This window comes from Penicillium antarcticum (genome assembly GCF_028974205.1).
Source record: "Penicillium antarcticum strain IBT 31339 chromosome Unknown utg000009l_segment0_segment0, whole genome shotgun sequence".
NCBI classification, from domain to species: Eukaryota; Fungi; Ascomycota; class Eurotiomycetes; order Eurotiales; family Aspergillaceae; genus Penicillium; species Penicillium antarcticum.
Genome location: NW_026695307.1, coordinates 1,825,173 through 1,840,086, shown reverse-complemented (window position 1 = coordinate 1,840,086; position 14,914 = coordinate 1,825,173). Strand labels below are relative to the sequence as shown.

The following is a 14,914-nucleotide window of genomic DNA, read 5'->3' as shown; positions in this document are numbered from 1 at the left end:
CCGGGGAACTGCCGTGATCTCATCTTTTTCCTCTCATCCCATTGTTGTCCAGTCCCTGGTTCAATTGTTCTCCTGCTTATTACGTGTATTATATATATTAATTCTTTTAATACCCTCTCTTTTTCTTTGTTTCCCGAGACCGGGTTTCGTGGGTGCCGATGCGCCGTTTCTCTTCGCGTGCATTGCTGCAAGCAAAGCCACCGCTTCTCTCTGCCAGATCTCCCCTCCCGCTCTTTCTCTCCACTCGATCTACCCCTCAAGCTTCAGTTGCTCGATCGATCCCTCGTCGCGCTCCTACTCCTCTCTCACAAACCTCCAAACGATACTGTTCCTACCGCAGAATGTGCCACTCACGCCGCGGCGAGGCCTCCGGGTCAACCAACGTCCAGGGCCGTGAGGTCCTGCCCACCAACGTTAAGCCAGTGCACTATGATCTGACACTTGAGCCCAACTTTGAGAAGTTCACATACGAGGGAACGGTTTCTATCGAGTATGTGACCTGCCGGGCAGCTACTTTACTAGCTACTGACAAACAAACTATAGCCTAGAGGTCACCGAAGATACCGATTTCGTCTCCCTCAACACCAACGAGATCGACATTCACAGCGCAGTGGTCTCAGCCAAGGGGTCGGTGGTAGACTCCAAGCCTGAGATCTCCTTTAACAAGGACCAACAGGTTGCGACTATCAAATTCGGTCAGGCCATCGCTGCGGGGTCTGATGCTCAGATCAAGCTTACCTTCACCGGTATCTTGAACGATAACATGGCTGGATTCTACCGGTCATCCTACAAGGACAAGAATGGCGAGACCAAGTACATTGCGTCGACACAGATGGAGCCCACGGACGCCCGTCGGGCCTTCCCTTGTTTCGACGAGCCCGCTCTTAAGGCCAAGTTCACCGTGACCCTGGTTGCGGATAAGAGCATGACCTGCTTGAGCAACATGGACGTTGAGTCCGAGACCGATATCCAGGGTGGTGCGAAGAAGGCTGTGAAATTCACCACTTCGCCTCTCATGTCGACCTATCTCGTTGCCTTCATTGTCGGCCACCTGAACTACATTGAGACCAAGAACTTCCGCGTCCCCATCCGTGTTTACGCCACTCCTGATCAGGATATTGAGCATGGTCGTTTCTCCTTGGAGCTTGCTGCCAAGACTCTGGCTTTCTATGAGAAGGCATTTGACAGTGACTTCCCTCTGCCCAAGATGGACATGGTTGCCGTGCCTGACTTTAGCGCCGGAGCTATGGAGAACTGGGGTCTGATCACTTACCGTATTGTTGATGTGCTGCTTGATGAGAAGACCAGCGGTGCGTCCCGAAAGGAGCGCATTGCTGAGACTGTTCAGCACGAATTGGCTCACCAGTGGTTCGGTAACCTGGTCACCATGGACTTCTGGGATGGTCTCTGGCTCAACGAGGGTTTCGCTACCTGGATGTCGTGGTACTCTTGCAACGTCTTCTACCCTGAGTGGAAGGTTTGGCAGACCTACGTCATTGATAACCTGCAGGGTGCTCTGTCTCTTGACTCGCTCCGCAGCAGTCACCCCATTGAGGTTCCTGTCAAGCGCGCCGATGAGATCAACCAGATCTTCGACGCTATTTCCTACTCCAAGGGTTCTTCCGTCCTCCGCATGATTTCCAAGTACCTTGGCGAGGATGTGTTCCTCCAGGGTGTACGCAACTACATCAGGAAGCACGCCTACGGTAACACCGAGACTGGTGATCTCTGGGCTGCTCTGGGAGATGCCAGTGGCAAGCCCGTGAAGTCTGTCATGGACATCTGGACCAAGAATGTCGGGTTCCCCGTCGTCAGCGTCACTGAGAACAAGGAGAAGTCTTCGATTTCCCTTAAGCAGAACCGTTTCCTCCGTACTGGTGACGTTCGTCCCGAGGAGGACCAAACTCTGTTCCCCGTTATGCTTGGCTTGCGCACCGAGAAGGGCACTGATGAGAACACCATGCTCACTGGACGTGAGGGTGAATTCCCCGTTCCCGATCTTGACTTCTTCAAGCTCAACGCCGATCACTCTGGTATCTTCCGTACCTCATACTCCCCCGAGCGCCTGAAGAAGCTTGGTGAGGCCGCTCGTGATGGCCGCCTGACCGTCGAGGACCGTGCCGGTATGATTGCCGACTCTGGTGCTCTGGCCGCCTCCGGATACCAGCGCACCTCTGGTCTCCTTTCCCTGCTCCAGGGTCTCGATACCGAGTCCGAGTTCGTCGTCTGGAACGAGATCTTGACCCGTATCGGCACCCTGCGCGCTGCCTGGCTCTTCGAGGATAGCCAGACGAAGGACGCCCTCAAGGCTTTCCAGCGCTCGTTGGTTTCCCCCAAGGCCCACGAGCTCGGCTGGGAGTTCTCCGAGAACGATGACCACATCCTGCAGCAGTTCAAGGCCCTCATGTTCGGCTCTGCCGGTATGGCCGAGGACCCTGTTGTCGTCAAGGCTGCTCAGGACATGTTCGCCCGCTTCGCCGCCGGTGACGCCTCTGCCATCCACCCCAACATTCGCGGCAGTGTCTTCACCATTGTCCTCAAGCACGGTGGTGTCAAGGAGTACGAGGTTGTCCTCGACCGCTTCCGCCACGCCCCCACTTCTGACGAGAAGACCACCGCTCTGCGCTGCCTTGGTGCCGCCGAAGACGCCGAGCTCATCCAGCGCACTCTCGGCCTCGCCCTCAACGACGAAGTCAAGAACCAGGACATCTACATGCCCCTCGGCGGTCTCCGCAGCCACCCTGCTGGTATCGAGGGCCGCTGGAACTGGCTCAAGGCCAACTGGGACGACATCTACAAGCGTCTCCCTCCTGGTCTTGGTATGCTCGGCACTGTTGTTCAGCTTACTACCGCTAGCTTCTGTACCGAGGCTCAGCTGAAGGATGTCCAGTTCTTCTTCGAGTCCAAGGATACTAAGGGTTACGACCGTGCCGTTGAGCAGAGTCTCGATGCTATCCGTGCCAAGGTTAACTGGCTCCAGCGTGACCGTGATGATGTTAAGCAGTGGTTGAGCAGCAACCAGAGCAAGCTGTAAAAAGAATTAAATTATCGCGCTGTTCATATATAGCATACAGGATATGCTCACGAGAATGAATCACTCTACTCAATTCTCCACTATTTCAAACAGTCACTTAGCTATGGACTGCAATGCTCGAAATGAAACCCTCACAAGCATGAGGGCTTAGATTTACTACATATCGCCAGTAGCTACGCATACCTTAAACACAAACGATAAATCACACATCGAAAAAGAGGTGGTATAAATTGCAGATAATACGCAAAGAGAAGTCATAACCAGGACTTTAAGCCCATCCTCCCTTTCCTCCAAACCCAGAACTATCCTCAATCTTCTTCCCACCAAGACCCTTATTGGGCTTAGACTGCGAAGCCTCATGCTTCCGCAGGTCCTCAGGAACCCGCGAAAGAGGCGACTTCATAAGCATCTGCCTAAGATCATACATAACCTCCGTATCCTCGTTACCAAGGAAAGTAATAGCAGTACCACTCTTTCCAGCACGACCAGTACGACCAATACGATGAGTATAAGACTCAATCGAACCAGCCATGTTGAAGTTCACGACAAGCGACACGTCAGGCACATCAATACCACGTCCCGCCAAATCCGTCGCAACCATAACATCCGTCTGACCATTCCGAACAGAGTTAAGCGCGGCTTCACGCTGTTCTTGCGATTTGCCACCATGCAGCGTAACAGATGAGAAGCCCATATTTTTGATATCGCGCCCGATGGCATCGCAGTTTCGTTTGATGTTGACGAAGACGATGATTGGTGCGCGGAACTCGCCTGACGAGAGGATTTCGTTGAGGCGCTTCTTGCGCTTGTCTTCTCCTGGTATCATTTCCACGCGCTGCTCCACTGTGTCGACTGCTTCGCCGACGCCGCCGATTGTGATGATTGCTGGACGGCGGAGGTACTTGCGTGCGATGCGCTCGACGGCTGGAGGCATGGTTGCTGTGTACATCATTGTTTGGCGGTAGCGGTGTTGGCTCATGGCGAGGGAGTCTTCGGCTTCTTCTGAGTCTGGTTTTTCGTTGGTTACTGGGAGGGCGTCGAGGATTTTGTTGACCGGTTCTTCGAATCCGAGGTCGATCATGCGATCTGCTTCGTCCATAATCACGTAGCAACATTGGCTTAGGACTAGCATGCGACGCTCGATGAAGTCGACTAGACGACCGGGTGTAGCGATGATGATTTCGGCTCCGTCGCGTAGACTGTAGGCTTGTTCTTCAATTGAGTGACCACCGACAATACTGACGACGTTGAATCCGAGCGGTTGGGTGAATTTCTTGGCTTCGATTTCGATTTGCTGTGCCAGTTCACGAGTGGGTGCCAGGACAATAGCGTACGGTCCATCGTTTTTGCGCCATTCGTTCTCGTCGAGTCGTGGTAGCTCGGAAATGTAGACCAGAAGTGGGAGTAGGAATGCCGCTGTTTTACCGGAACCTGTTACGGCGACACCGATAAGATCACGCGCCTGCATAGCGATGGGGATAGCTGCACGCTGGATAGCGGATGGTTCTTTATATCCCACACGATCAACAAGTTCCAACAGACGCTTTGGCAGCAAGCTTTCTTCCCATGAGCGCATAGGGTTTGGTATACCACCGCCCTTTGTGCTGATCTTGAAGTCTTCCTTGAAAATACGCCAGTCACGCTCGCGCATGTGCTCCAACCGTTTCTCACTCCAGTGCTTGTCCAACTGGTTACGAGTGCTGTCCTCACGCCGACGACGTTCCATCTCCATGATCTCCTTCGCGCGCGCTCCACCTGCTTCTTTGTCGTGGGCCTCCAGGGCCTGTACGTATTTACGGGTCACTTCATCGGCGACATCATCGCCAAAGCCTGCCAGACGACCCCGGCCGAAGAAGTTGGCCTCATGTCGCTGCTGATAAAGGGGATCATAATCGCCGCTTGTGTCCTCCTCGATATTCCAGTCAAAGTTGAACTTTCGGTCCGTTGTACGCTTGCGCTTCTTTTTCGCCGAGAAGTTCGACGTCTGCTCTGCTCCCATGTAGCGTTGCTTGGTCAGCGCAGCAAGCGCCACTGCGGAATCCTCCTCGGTCAATCGCTTCTCGCCTTTAGCAGCTTTGGGTGGTGGTGGCATGTCGTGATCGCGACCCTGTCTACCTCCCTTCCGCATGGCAGCAGGTCCAGTCGGGGCTTCATCGCGCATCGATCGTGGTCCAGTGGGAAAATTTCTAGCTTCTTGGTCATCGCGATTGTTCCTTGGCTCGTGGGGTCTTGCTGAAGATGTCTCCGCGGCGAACCCGTTGCGATCCCCGCCGTTGGCGCGGGCCTTTGCTTGCCGTTCTGCTTCAACCTCTTGGGCTCGCTTCTCCAATGCGATTTTTTCTCGTTGGGCTTTTGATAAGAACTTGGGCTGCATAAAAGAAGTGAATGTTAGCATAATCTCCTGATGTATTTGCGCTGCGATATGTTCTCCGAAGGAAGACAGACTCACCTTCGCCGTGGCCGCATCAGCTTCTTTCTTCTTGCGGATGAGCTCTTCCACACTCAATGGAGTTGCTGCCGGCCGCTTGGTGCCCCATCCCTGCTTCTTCTTAGTCTCCGCGGGCGGTGGGGGTGGTATATCATCTGGAGGAGGCGGAGGAGCTGCGGTATCTGGTGGCGGCGGAGGCGCGGCCGAATCTTCAGGTGGAGGGGGAGGTGGGCTGGGCGGGCGTTGAATCGGTTCAGGTGGAGGGTGTGGAGGTGATCTCTCGGAACCTGTGGTCACTATTCCATCCATCATGAGCTTGGTTGAGGCAAAAACGACGGCTAATGGAAGTTCGGAGCTCTGGTGGAATCTCGAATTTCTACGGCAGATGACATCGCCAGACGCGTAATCACGTGACTGCACCACTTGATGAACTACTTCATTCTATACAGTTTACGAGAAAAGACACAATCATGGATTAATTTCATTTCAGGGGCAAACCAGTAGATTACAATGGATCACAAGAGATCCGGGCTTGTTTGGGTCATGGCCAGGACACAGTGGGGGAGTCGCTAACCATCTGACAAAACAAGTCGAAGCTGACCCCGTTGACGGCATCAGAAGCGCTAGACAAAAACGTAAAAGGCAAACAGTCCACAGCGGGGAAACGGGGGTGATGCTACATGAAAAAAAATCCACCCACCCTGGTATCAAAGCGTGAGGAGTAAGTGACCAAGGGAAAATCACCAAGGGGAGAGGGGGGGGGGGGGATCAAAGCTTCGAAAGAAGAAGCCATTCGTAAAAGAAAAAATTCAAGGTCGCAGCCATCGGCTATTGGAGTCGTAGCTTGAATGTTCAGGCACCTGCGGTACCGTTCACAGCAGCTTGCTGATAGTAAGCATATTGCTCTGCAGTTGGATCATTCGGAGTGGGCATCAAGGGGATTGAGGCGGGGTGACCCTCCGCAGGAGCAAGAGGAGCAGCCGCAGTGCCTCCAGTGCGTGCAAAGGCAACCGATGCGGGCCCGTGAACTTCTCGGTCCAGGGTCATGTACTCTTTTGCTGTGTCCTTAGTGCCCCGCTCGAGGAGGTAAGACATGTAGACCTGTACGAGATCCTTGACAGCTTCAACGGAGAGGGTGCTCTTGGATCGAACGTCGGAAATGACCTGCTTGATGCGTTCGTACTGAATTGATTCAGTGGCTGCGCTCGTGGGCTGCTCAATTTCGAACATGAGGTAGCTGCCCCAGAAAGGCCGACTGTCAAGGTAGTACTGCTGGTTTTCGTGGAAGACCATGCGAGCATCGTCCGGAACGCCCTTGATCTTCCACAAGAGACGGGCCCATTCGGCAACAAGAGCGGCCTTGGTAGCCATCTCACACTCTGGCGAATCCAACTGCGTCTTGTAGACTTCAATTGCCGCCTCGAGACCTCCGTGACGACGGCAAAGGTTTGCAAGTGAAGTAATGGTCGCAACATGGTTGGGCAGCGAAATCAAAATGGCGCTGTGGATATCCTTGGCAACGTCCACACGGCCGGACATCTCCTCAAAGTAGGCATAGTGCAAACGAACGGTGGGGTTGGCAATGGGAGCATACAGATATGCGGCACGCTGGTAGATGATGCGAACCTCCTCTTCCTTGCCCGATTGGGCTGCCATCCAGCGAGCGTAGCGAAGCCAGAACTCATCATAATGTGCACAAGTCACCAGCGCTCGCTCATAGAGGAACTGAATCCGATCATAGGCACCTTCAATTTCCTCAAAGTCGAGGTAGTTCTTCCAGTTGGTCAATTGGCCCTCATCAAGTTCAGTGACATGGAAGTATGGACGTTTAATTTCCGATTCGAAGGTCCAGCGCTTGGTGGTTTCCGTCTGCGTGTTGGTGAATACTTCAAGATGGTAGCTATCGACGCGCAATCGGAGATCTCGTTCAATCTCAGCCTCGGCCTTGGCTCCTGGGGGAACATCGGAAGAGGCGGACTCTAGCTCGGCACGGAAGCGGCCAAGAATCTCTGTCGGCGCAAGCTCAGCCAGGGGACGTGTCTGGGCCAGCTGACGATACCGCTCAAAGTAGCGTGCATACTGATGCATAGGGATGTGAATGACCCGAGCAAGGATTCCGAAGATCTTATCATGAGCCTCGATGCGTTCTTCGAACTCGATGTACTTATCCCAGAAAGGGTGCGCGAGGAAGTCGAGACCAACACTGCTAGCACCTCGTTCGAACAACCTATTCAATTGGTAATGTTAGCACAATGCGCATGAGCTGAGCCATTTGGCCGATTGGAGAGAAAGGAGCGGTGAAGGGGGAAAGAAATAGAGCGGTCAAACATGAGCCTTGAGCTCTGTCCGTCCGCGAGAACCGATCAAGCGATAGTGAATGTATCCAGTGCTTCGTAGAAGGCAATCGCAGAAGAATGCTCCTGAGTTTCAGTACAAGAGGAGATATTTTGAGGTAGGAATGAAAAGCAGCCTGAGAGCTAGGGTGAGAAGTAAACTCCACTTCAATACGGGTGGGAAAACAACGTCTCTCACCCATCAAAACCGCTGGACAGGGAAGTATCCAGTTGTCATGCATGACCGGCATCACGAGGTTATTCGCGTGCTATATCGGTGGTTATAGTGTAAGGGAAGGAAGCCAGGTGGCTATATACTTACTCTCGAATCACATCGGCATCGTGAGAGGTCTCAGCCTTGAAGGAGCAAAAGTTGGTCCACAGGTCAACGGATGGCGAGATACTGGCGATGCCTCGCTCGTAGACCTAGATTCAAAGTGTTAGAAGCAGGACGTCACTCGGTAACGGAAATACGTTGTGCCCATACCATTTCTGCGGCTTCGGTGCCGGTAATCGAGAACTCCAGGTCCGCATACTTCTTCCAGTAGCCAAAGAGAAGAGGGAACTTGGCGAGGAAGCGGTCGTAAACGGCGCGCACGGTGGTGATGGCCTGGGGGTTGGAGTTGCGATTAATCCCGCCTTCAAGGGTCTCGGCTGCGCGGGCCAGTTTCTCCCAGGTTTCAAAGTTGTCCGGGTCATCGACCTGTATAGAGTGTTTATCAACGGGGGGTTCATTGAATATGCGCGCGCGACACGTACCAGCTCAGTCTCGAGCTTTCTCAACTCCGCGTTTTCTTCCTCGGAGCCGCCATACTGGAAGTCCGCCATCGTCGCAGAACAGGAAAACTGAAAGTTCGATGAGCTAGATGGTAAAGCAGATATGGATAAGGTGCAGCGATAACAATGTATTCTGCGAAGGAAGGAGATTGCTGCTGGATTCAAAAGCTGAAAAGCCGAAGAGAGATGAAACTCAAGACGGAAGTCCAATGGCGGGAGCGGCAGAATGACTAAACATCCCGGACGGTCTGTACCCGTGCGCACCTGGAGGAGACATAATCGAGGCGACATACGGGCGGTCTGTTGAGCGGTGGAGAGGCGGTCAGAATGGCATCGACGTTATCACCGCAAATTATGACAGAAACACGCAGCATCACTATTCTGCCGAAAGTCGTTCTGCCGGCAGTAAATTGACAGAACATCAAATTCTCAGGGTGTTATCGATGAGTTCCGACAATGTGACGTTCGCTAAATGGGCTTAATCCATTCATGTTTCTATTCAATTTAGCGTGACTCGTCACGGTATTACCTAAGCCAGCCTCTGTTAGAACCAGTGTACGACCTAGCAAGTGGTATATCCGGCGGTACGGGAAGCAGCTCGTCTGTTATGGCAGAAACACATCTTTCCGCCTAAGGCATCCTCCCGAACCTTAGTGTGCTCCGGGCCTTGACTTTTTGACTGGAGCATTCACCAGCAAGAGCATTCGCGCAGCCGGGGGCCAACCCATTTTCTGCATCCATTATGCCTCCCATGAAACCTGTTCTCCCTAAGGACGCGAAGTCTGTCACCGATCTCCCTCTTCGCTTGCGGAATTTTCTCGCTCGTTATCCTCCGGAAATCCACTCGGCCGCCGTCCGTCGCCCTGACTTCTCTAAATTGAGCGCAGAGCTATCAGAAGAAAAAGCATCCGGCGAAGTCCCATCGCCATATACACCCGATCGTGATGCGAAGGGCTCAGCTGGATTGGAAAAGGGAGCCTGGACTCCCTCAAAAGCACTGCTCATTACCACCACAGAACTCCGCAACCCATTTTTGCCGAATAAGAGATATGGTAAATGGGAAGCACCACGATACGGTCTTCGTCAACAGGCTGATCTGATGAAATTGGCCATCAAATACGGTGCTGAGGGCCTCCTTCCCCCTAGCCAGAAATCAACCGAGTACAAGGAAACACGACGGGCCGAGCGTGGATTGGCTATCAAGGGTACTGGTGTTGGACAGAAGGTCAAGGGACACAAGTGGGAGCGTACCATGGAGTCTCGTCTCGAAGAACGTCGCAAAGCGATGGAGGGAATGCCGGAATTGGTTCGCTTGTGGAAGCAGGTTCGTATCAATCTACATCCATACTTCTATTGGGATAATGCTAATATCAATAAACAGAGAGGCCACGGACGTGGCTGGAAGCAATGGCCCAAGCGGTAAATTGCAGCCCCGGCCACCTTTACCCATGTTCTTTTCTCTTTCCTTTCTTGGTCGGTTCAAATCGGCTTTCTCAATGCTCATAGATCTCTTCCTGCAACGCGTTAGCATAGAGACTTGTACGAGCCATAGCAGGAGCTTGGGATGGAGTTTTGTTTTTGAAGTATACTATCCACACCATCTGTACAATACGACCTACAATCTCATAGCCTAATGGTATCTGAGAGAATACTTTGCATATTATGCGGGCTCTTCGCTAGACCCAGAACAGTAGGAGTTGAACGGACAAGGGTCTGTCCAGCCCAACATGCAGGCAATCAAAAACCAACAGCGACTACCCAAAAACCAACAAAGGATTAACCGCCAACGACAACGCATCAACAATGGCACAGTGAAACTGCATTTGGTAGAAGCCCCGAGCTGAGCCGAGCTGAACATTCAGTTGATAAAAACTAGCCTTGTTAACAACCAATAGTTAAATATAGTTAATAAAATCATGCAAGAAATTTGAAATCATCCAACAACCCCGTTGTTCCAAGTGATCCTGCAGGATTACTAGGCTACGCTGTTCTTGATTTGGTATCTGTGGAAAATCCAACTCAATATCCATGTCTCTCATTGTCCGTATTCTTGTCAGCTGCTGGACGTTGGCAAGCCACACGATTACCAATCGGAGGCTCACTTCTCGAGTAGATCAATAGATACCAATTGGATGGGTAAGCCTGGCTTCTGATGCTACCTCAGTGGCAGTGCTTAGGCCCCCAGCTGAAATCTGAGAGTCCATGCAGGTTTGCTTTTGCAGGGAATATTGAGAGGGTGTGATGATAAATGGTAACAGTATGCATCACTTGGCTAGAACTACACAAGTGTTCTCCACATACAGATCGGGGAGAACATATTTGCTCATATATCGATCATAGGTCATGCGAACCTGTGGCCCCAATCCTGATCTCTCCTCTAAGTAGACTTTAAAAAAGTGTGTTATTGATGCATGGACATACTATAGTGGGTATGTAGTGACGGGCCCTGCAGGCCGTGGGAATAGGCAAATAGTGCGTGGGAACAGTAGGAAACAGCCAACACGAGGTGGTGGCGCTATGGTTGACGCTATTGCCACCGCAGCCGAGTTGTATGCAATGCACGTGCGGAGGGGTTTGCACAACTGGGGCGACCCCCGGTCATGTCCTTTTCATTCCCAACTTACCCTCGCAAAAAGATACCTATAAAGGCCATGGAGAAGTCGATACATATTGGTTCGCTTCTCATTTACTACCAGTGTGTTCCTTTAGAGGGAATCAGACACGAGACGCCTACTGGCTGATTGATCTCCTTGCTTCGGAGCTTACCGATGCTATAGTTATAGCCGCGTTATCTGTAAGGACCCCCCTCTTCGTGACCTTTTATATTGCATGGTTGTACAGGAATGCATGCAGTCTCTTTGTGGATCTTCTGTATATTCGCACCGAACGTTGGACTAATGTCACTATTAGGTATCATTATCTGAAGAGAGTGGTCGTCCTCAGACCGCTGTTTGTCAAGCTGCGGCTCATCTCTGATTCAATTTCGTCGTATAAGGCCGTGGAACGCCTGTGGGGAAATAATCCTACAGCCCGAATTCGAACTCTGACCATCGACTCTCCCCACCATGGCAGAGTCAGATACTGAAAGGCTTGTCTCCCCTGAGTATAGCCAGGGCTACTCGGCGGATGTGGACACCATCCGAGAGCAAGAGTATTCTCTACTCAATGGTACAAGCACCTCCATTATTATACGATACAACCCATACTAACCATATTTCTCTTATCGTACAGAAACCACCTATCTTGATCATGCGGGGACAACCCCTTATGCCAAATCTATGATCGAAGCCTTCTCTCGTGATCTTTCATCAAATCTCTTTGGAAATCCTCACTCGATGTCTATATCATCCCAGATATCCACACAGAGGACAGATGATATCCGACTCCGAGTATTGCGATTCTTCAATGCAGACCCAGACGAGTTCGATCTTGTCTTTGTAGCAAATGCAACCGCTGGTATAAAGCTGGTTGCAGATTCGCTACGGGACTCGGACCATCGAGGCTTTTGGTATGGTTATCATATCGATGCCCATACTAGTCTCGTTGGAGTACGAGAACTAGCTGAGATGGGATACCAGTGCTTCCAAAGTGACGATGAGATGGAGACTGGTATCTCGGAGCTGGCTGCCAGGCAATCGAAAGCTCCTAGACTTATCGCATATCCTGCACAGTCCAATATGAACGGACGACGTCTACCGATTCGCTGGTGTGAGCAGATCAGATCCGCGGCCAACGAAAGTGGAGGCAATATATTCACACTGCTTGATGCTGCTTCGCTCGTATCAACTGCTCAACTTCATCTGGGTCCGGCATCATCTGCGCCTGACTTTACTGCGCTTAGCTTTTACAAAATCTTTGGATTCCCTGATCTGGGCGCTTTGATCGTTCGCAAAAGCGCCGCGAGGGCATTCGAACGACGGCGATATTTTGGCGGAGGCACAGTTGACATGGTCCTAGCAACCGGGGCACAATGGCATGCAAAGAAGGAGACTTCAATCCATGAGAGGCTAGAAGATGGTACTCTTCCCTTCCACAGCATTATTGCCCTTGATGCGGCTATGGATACACATACACGTCTGTATGGCTCAATGTCCAATGTTTCAGCACACACTCGGTTCCTCGCAAAGCAGGCCTATGATCGGCTTTCTTTATTGACACATTTCAATGATACGCCTGTCTGCCAATTATATCAAGGAAGCTCGACCTTCGGAAGTGCAGATACCCAAGGCCCGATTATCGCGTTCAATCTGCGTAATAGTCGGGGTGACTTTGTGCCCAAGACAGAAGTCGAGAAATTGGCTACTGTTCAAAACCTTCAATTGCGTTCTGGGTCGGTGTGCAATCCTGGCGGAACTGCCTCTTCTCTTGGCTGGACTGGTCCTGAGCTTCGCCGGCACTACTCGACTGGATTGCGCTGTGGAGACAGTCATGATGTTATTGGAGGTCGACCAACAGGTATTTTGCGTGTTAGTCTTGGTGCGATGTCAAACATGAAAGACGTCAATTACTTGATCAACTTTGTCGAGGAATTCTACGTCGAAAAAATTCCCCCTATTGTTGCTCTGGACCCTCCTATGGGCGAAATTGAATTTGTGGCTCCTCATTTCTATGTCGAGAGCCTCTCAGTTTTCCCAATCAAGAGTTGTGGTGCTTTCAAGATACCCGAGGGAAAGCGCTGGGATGTAAAAAGAGAAGGATTGGCCTGGGATAGAGAGTGGTGCCTCGTTCATCAAGGGACTGGAGCGGCGTTGAATCAGAAGAGGTTCGTTTCTAACATGAAATAGGGGACTACAGGCGCTAACGACCAATAGGTATCCCAGAATGTGCCTTATACGACCCTCGATCGACATCGACAAAGGCGTTCTTCGTATCACTTGTGGCGCGATAGCCGCATCCGATCAAGTCAGTCTCGAGATCTCACTTGGCTGGGAAGACACCAGCGTGATATCGACCTCATTTTGCGCAAGTTCGAATAAAAAGTCTGCGAAAGTTTGCGGTGACACCGTTTCCCTTCATGCATACACGTCGCCCGTGGTCTCAGCCTTTTTCTCGGATTTCCTAGGCGTGCCTTGCACCCTTGCGAGATTCCCATCACAGACTGGAAACCGGTATTCAAGGCCAACACGCACACCCAGCACATGGAAAAGCCGTTTCCGCAAACTCATCATGCCCGGCTCTTTCCCACTTGATCTTCCGCCACCACCCCGCGAGCAAGGTCTAACTTCAATTACATTATCGAATGAATCACCGATTCTCATTATCTCGCGCTCATCTGTCAACCGTCTCAATGAGACAATCAAAGCTAACACCAAGCACGGGGGTAGCAAGACAGTTGCCGCAGATGTCTTCCGCGGTAACATTGTCGTCGCTGAACGACTCGCCCAACGTGGTGACATAGAACAGCCCTACGCAGAGGATCGATGGTCATCCCTTCGAATCGGACCTAGTCAACTTCGCTTTGACGCACTGGATGCGTGCCAGCGTTGCCAGATGGTCTGCATTGACCAGTTTACTGGCGTCAGAAGAGATGAGCCTTTCTCTACTCTTTCGAAAATTCGAAATTTTGATGGGAAGGTTTCCTTTGGTAGGTATTCTACTCTCTCTCCCGAAGAGGGGGAGGGCTTTGACTCTGAGACCCCGGATCGCAGGACGATCATGGTTGGGGATGTCGTTATGCCCCTATACCAGGAGTATTGAGCTATGTCTCTAGAACTGGCTTTATGTTTGATGTCTATTGTACATTTTCGGTTGGAATTTTCTATTTTCGTGGCTTTTCTCCGGGCTGTACTTCTTTTTTGCATATAACCTTCTTCTTGTTTACCCTAGTGAGTAAACGCACAAAATGGAAGTTCTATTGACTTTGAGACGAAAGCTCTGCAATTTCAATCAATTTTGAAATGCCATTTTCGATATCTTATATATCGTTTTCAAGGTGAGCTATGTAAGGCGATTTTAAGTTTCCACCCAAAAGCTTCAAAAGATGAGGCTCAATTTAGACCCGGAACTCCACACAACTTTGGACCTAAAGGCAAATTAACATGATTCAATAAAAAAAAATTGGGAATACGTGTGTTCCATATATACCCTCCAACTATTTAAAACAAAACCTGAATTGTATCCATTTAGACCTATCAATATCAGGCCTGTTCTTTGCGTGATGTGTGGCCAGACATGCACTACTGAACGCTATGAGCTAGCGCTAGACAAATTCAACCTCGAAGAACGCGACAACTGCTCAACTGCTCAAGTACAGTCTATGTGAACTCGGAGCAGCTGGAAAGCCCGTACTTCAGCACAGGAAACGTCAACTGGAATGGATTTTAGCGCATAAGTATGATGGGC

General features: G+C 51.2%; 5 protein-coding genes across 5 annotated transcripts; 3 read left to right on the top strand and 2 right to left on the bottom strand.

Moving 5' to 3' along the window:
• Positions 1 to 158: 158 nt before the first annotated feature.
• Positions 159 to 3,034, top strand: N7508_009060 (M1 family metallopeptidase; the record flags this gene model as incomplete). Its single annotated transcript, XM_058467123.1, has 2 exons — positions 159 to 490; positions 544 to 3,034. 2 exons carry the CDS (start codon positions 159 to 161, stop codon positions 3,032 to 3,034), a joined length of 2,823 nt encoding a protein of 940 aa, XP_058314969.1.
• A 268-nt stretch (positions 3,035 to 3,302) lies between these two features.
• On the bottom strand, positions 3,303 to 5,771 carry prp28 (mRNA splicing protein PRP28; the record flags this gene model as incomplete). The annotated part of the gene is made up of 1 exon (XM_058467122.1): positions 3,303 to 5,771. The coding sequence occupies one exon, from the start codon at positions 5,769 to 5,771 to the stop codon at positions 3,303 to 3,305; it is 2,469 nt and encodes an 822-aa protein (XP_058314968.1).
• Positions 5,772 to 6,314: 543 nt separating this feature from the next.
• On the bottom strand, positions 6,315 to 8,623 carry N7508_009058 (putative mRNA splicing protein (Prp39); the record flags this gene model as incomplete). The annotated part of the gene is made up of 4 exons (XM_058467121.1): positions 6,315 to 7,689; positions 8,118 to 8,221; positions 8,283 to 8,498; positions 8,555 to 8,623. 4 exons carry the CDS (start codon positions 8,621 to 8,623, stop codon positions 6,315 to 6,317), a joined length of 1,764 nt encoding a protein of 587 aa, XP_058314967.1.
• A 691-nt stretch (positions 8,624 to 9,314) lies between these two features.
• Positions 9,315 to 9,995, top strand: N7508_009057 (mitochondrial 54S ribosomal protein mL59; the record flags this gene model as incomplete). Its single annotated transcript, XM_058467120.1, has 2 exons — positions 9,315 to 9,896; positions 9,954 to 9,995. 2 exons carry the CDS (start codon positions 9,315 to 9,317, stop codon positions 9,993 to 9,995), a joined length of 624 nt encoding a protein of 207 aa, XP_058314966.1.
• Positions 9,996 to 11,637: 1,642 nt separating this feature from the next.
• hxB (putative molybdenum cofactor sulfurase protein (HxB)) lies at positions 11,638 to 14,269 on the top strand (the record flags this gene model as incomplete). The annotated part of the gene is made up of 3 exons (XM_058467119.1): positions 11,638 to 11,740; positions 11,804 to 13,334; positions 13,384 to 14,269. 3 exons carry the CDS (start codon positions 11,638 to 11,640, stop codon positions 14,267 to 14,269), a joined length of 2,520 nt encoding a protein of 839 aa, XP_058314965.1.
• Between the last annotated feature and the right edge of the window lie 645 nt (positions 14,270 to 14,914).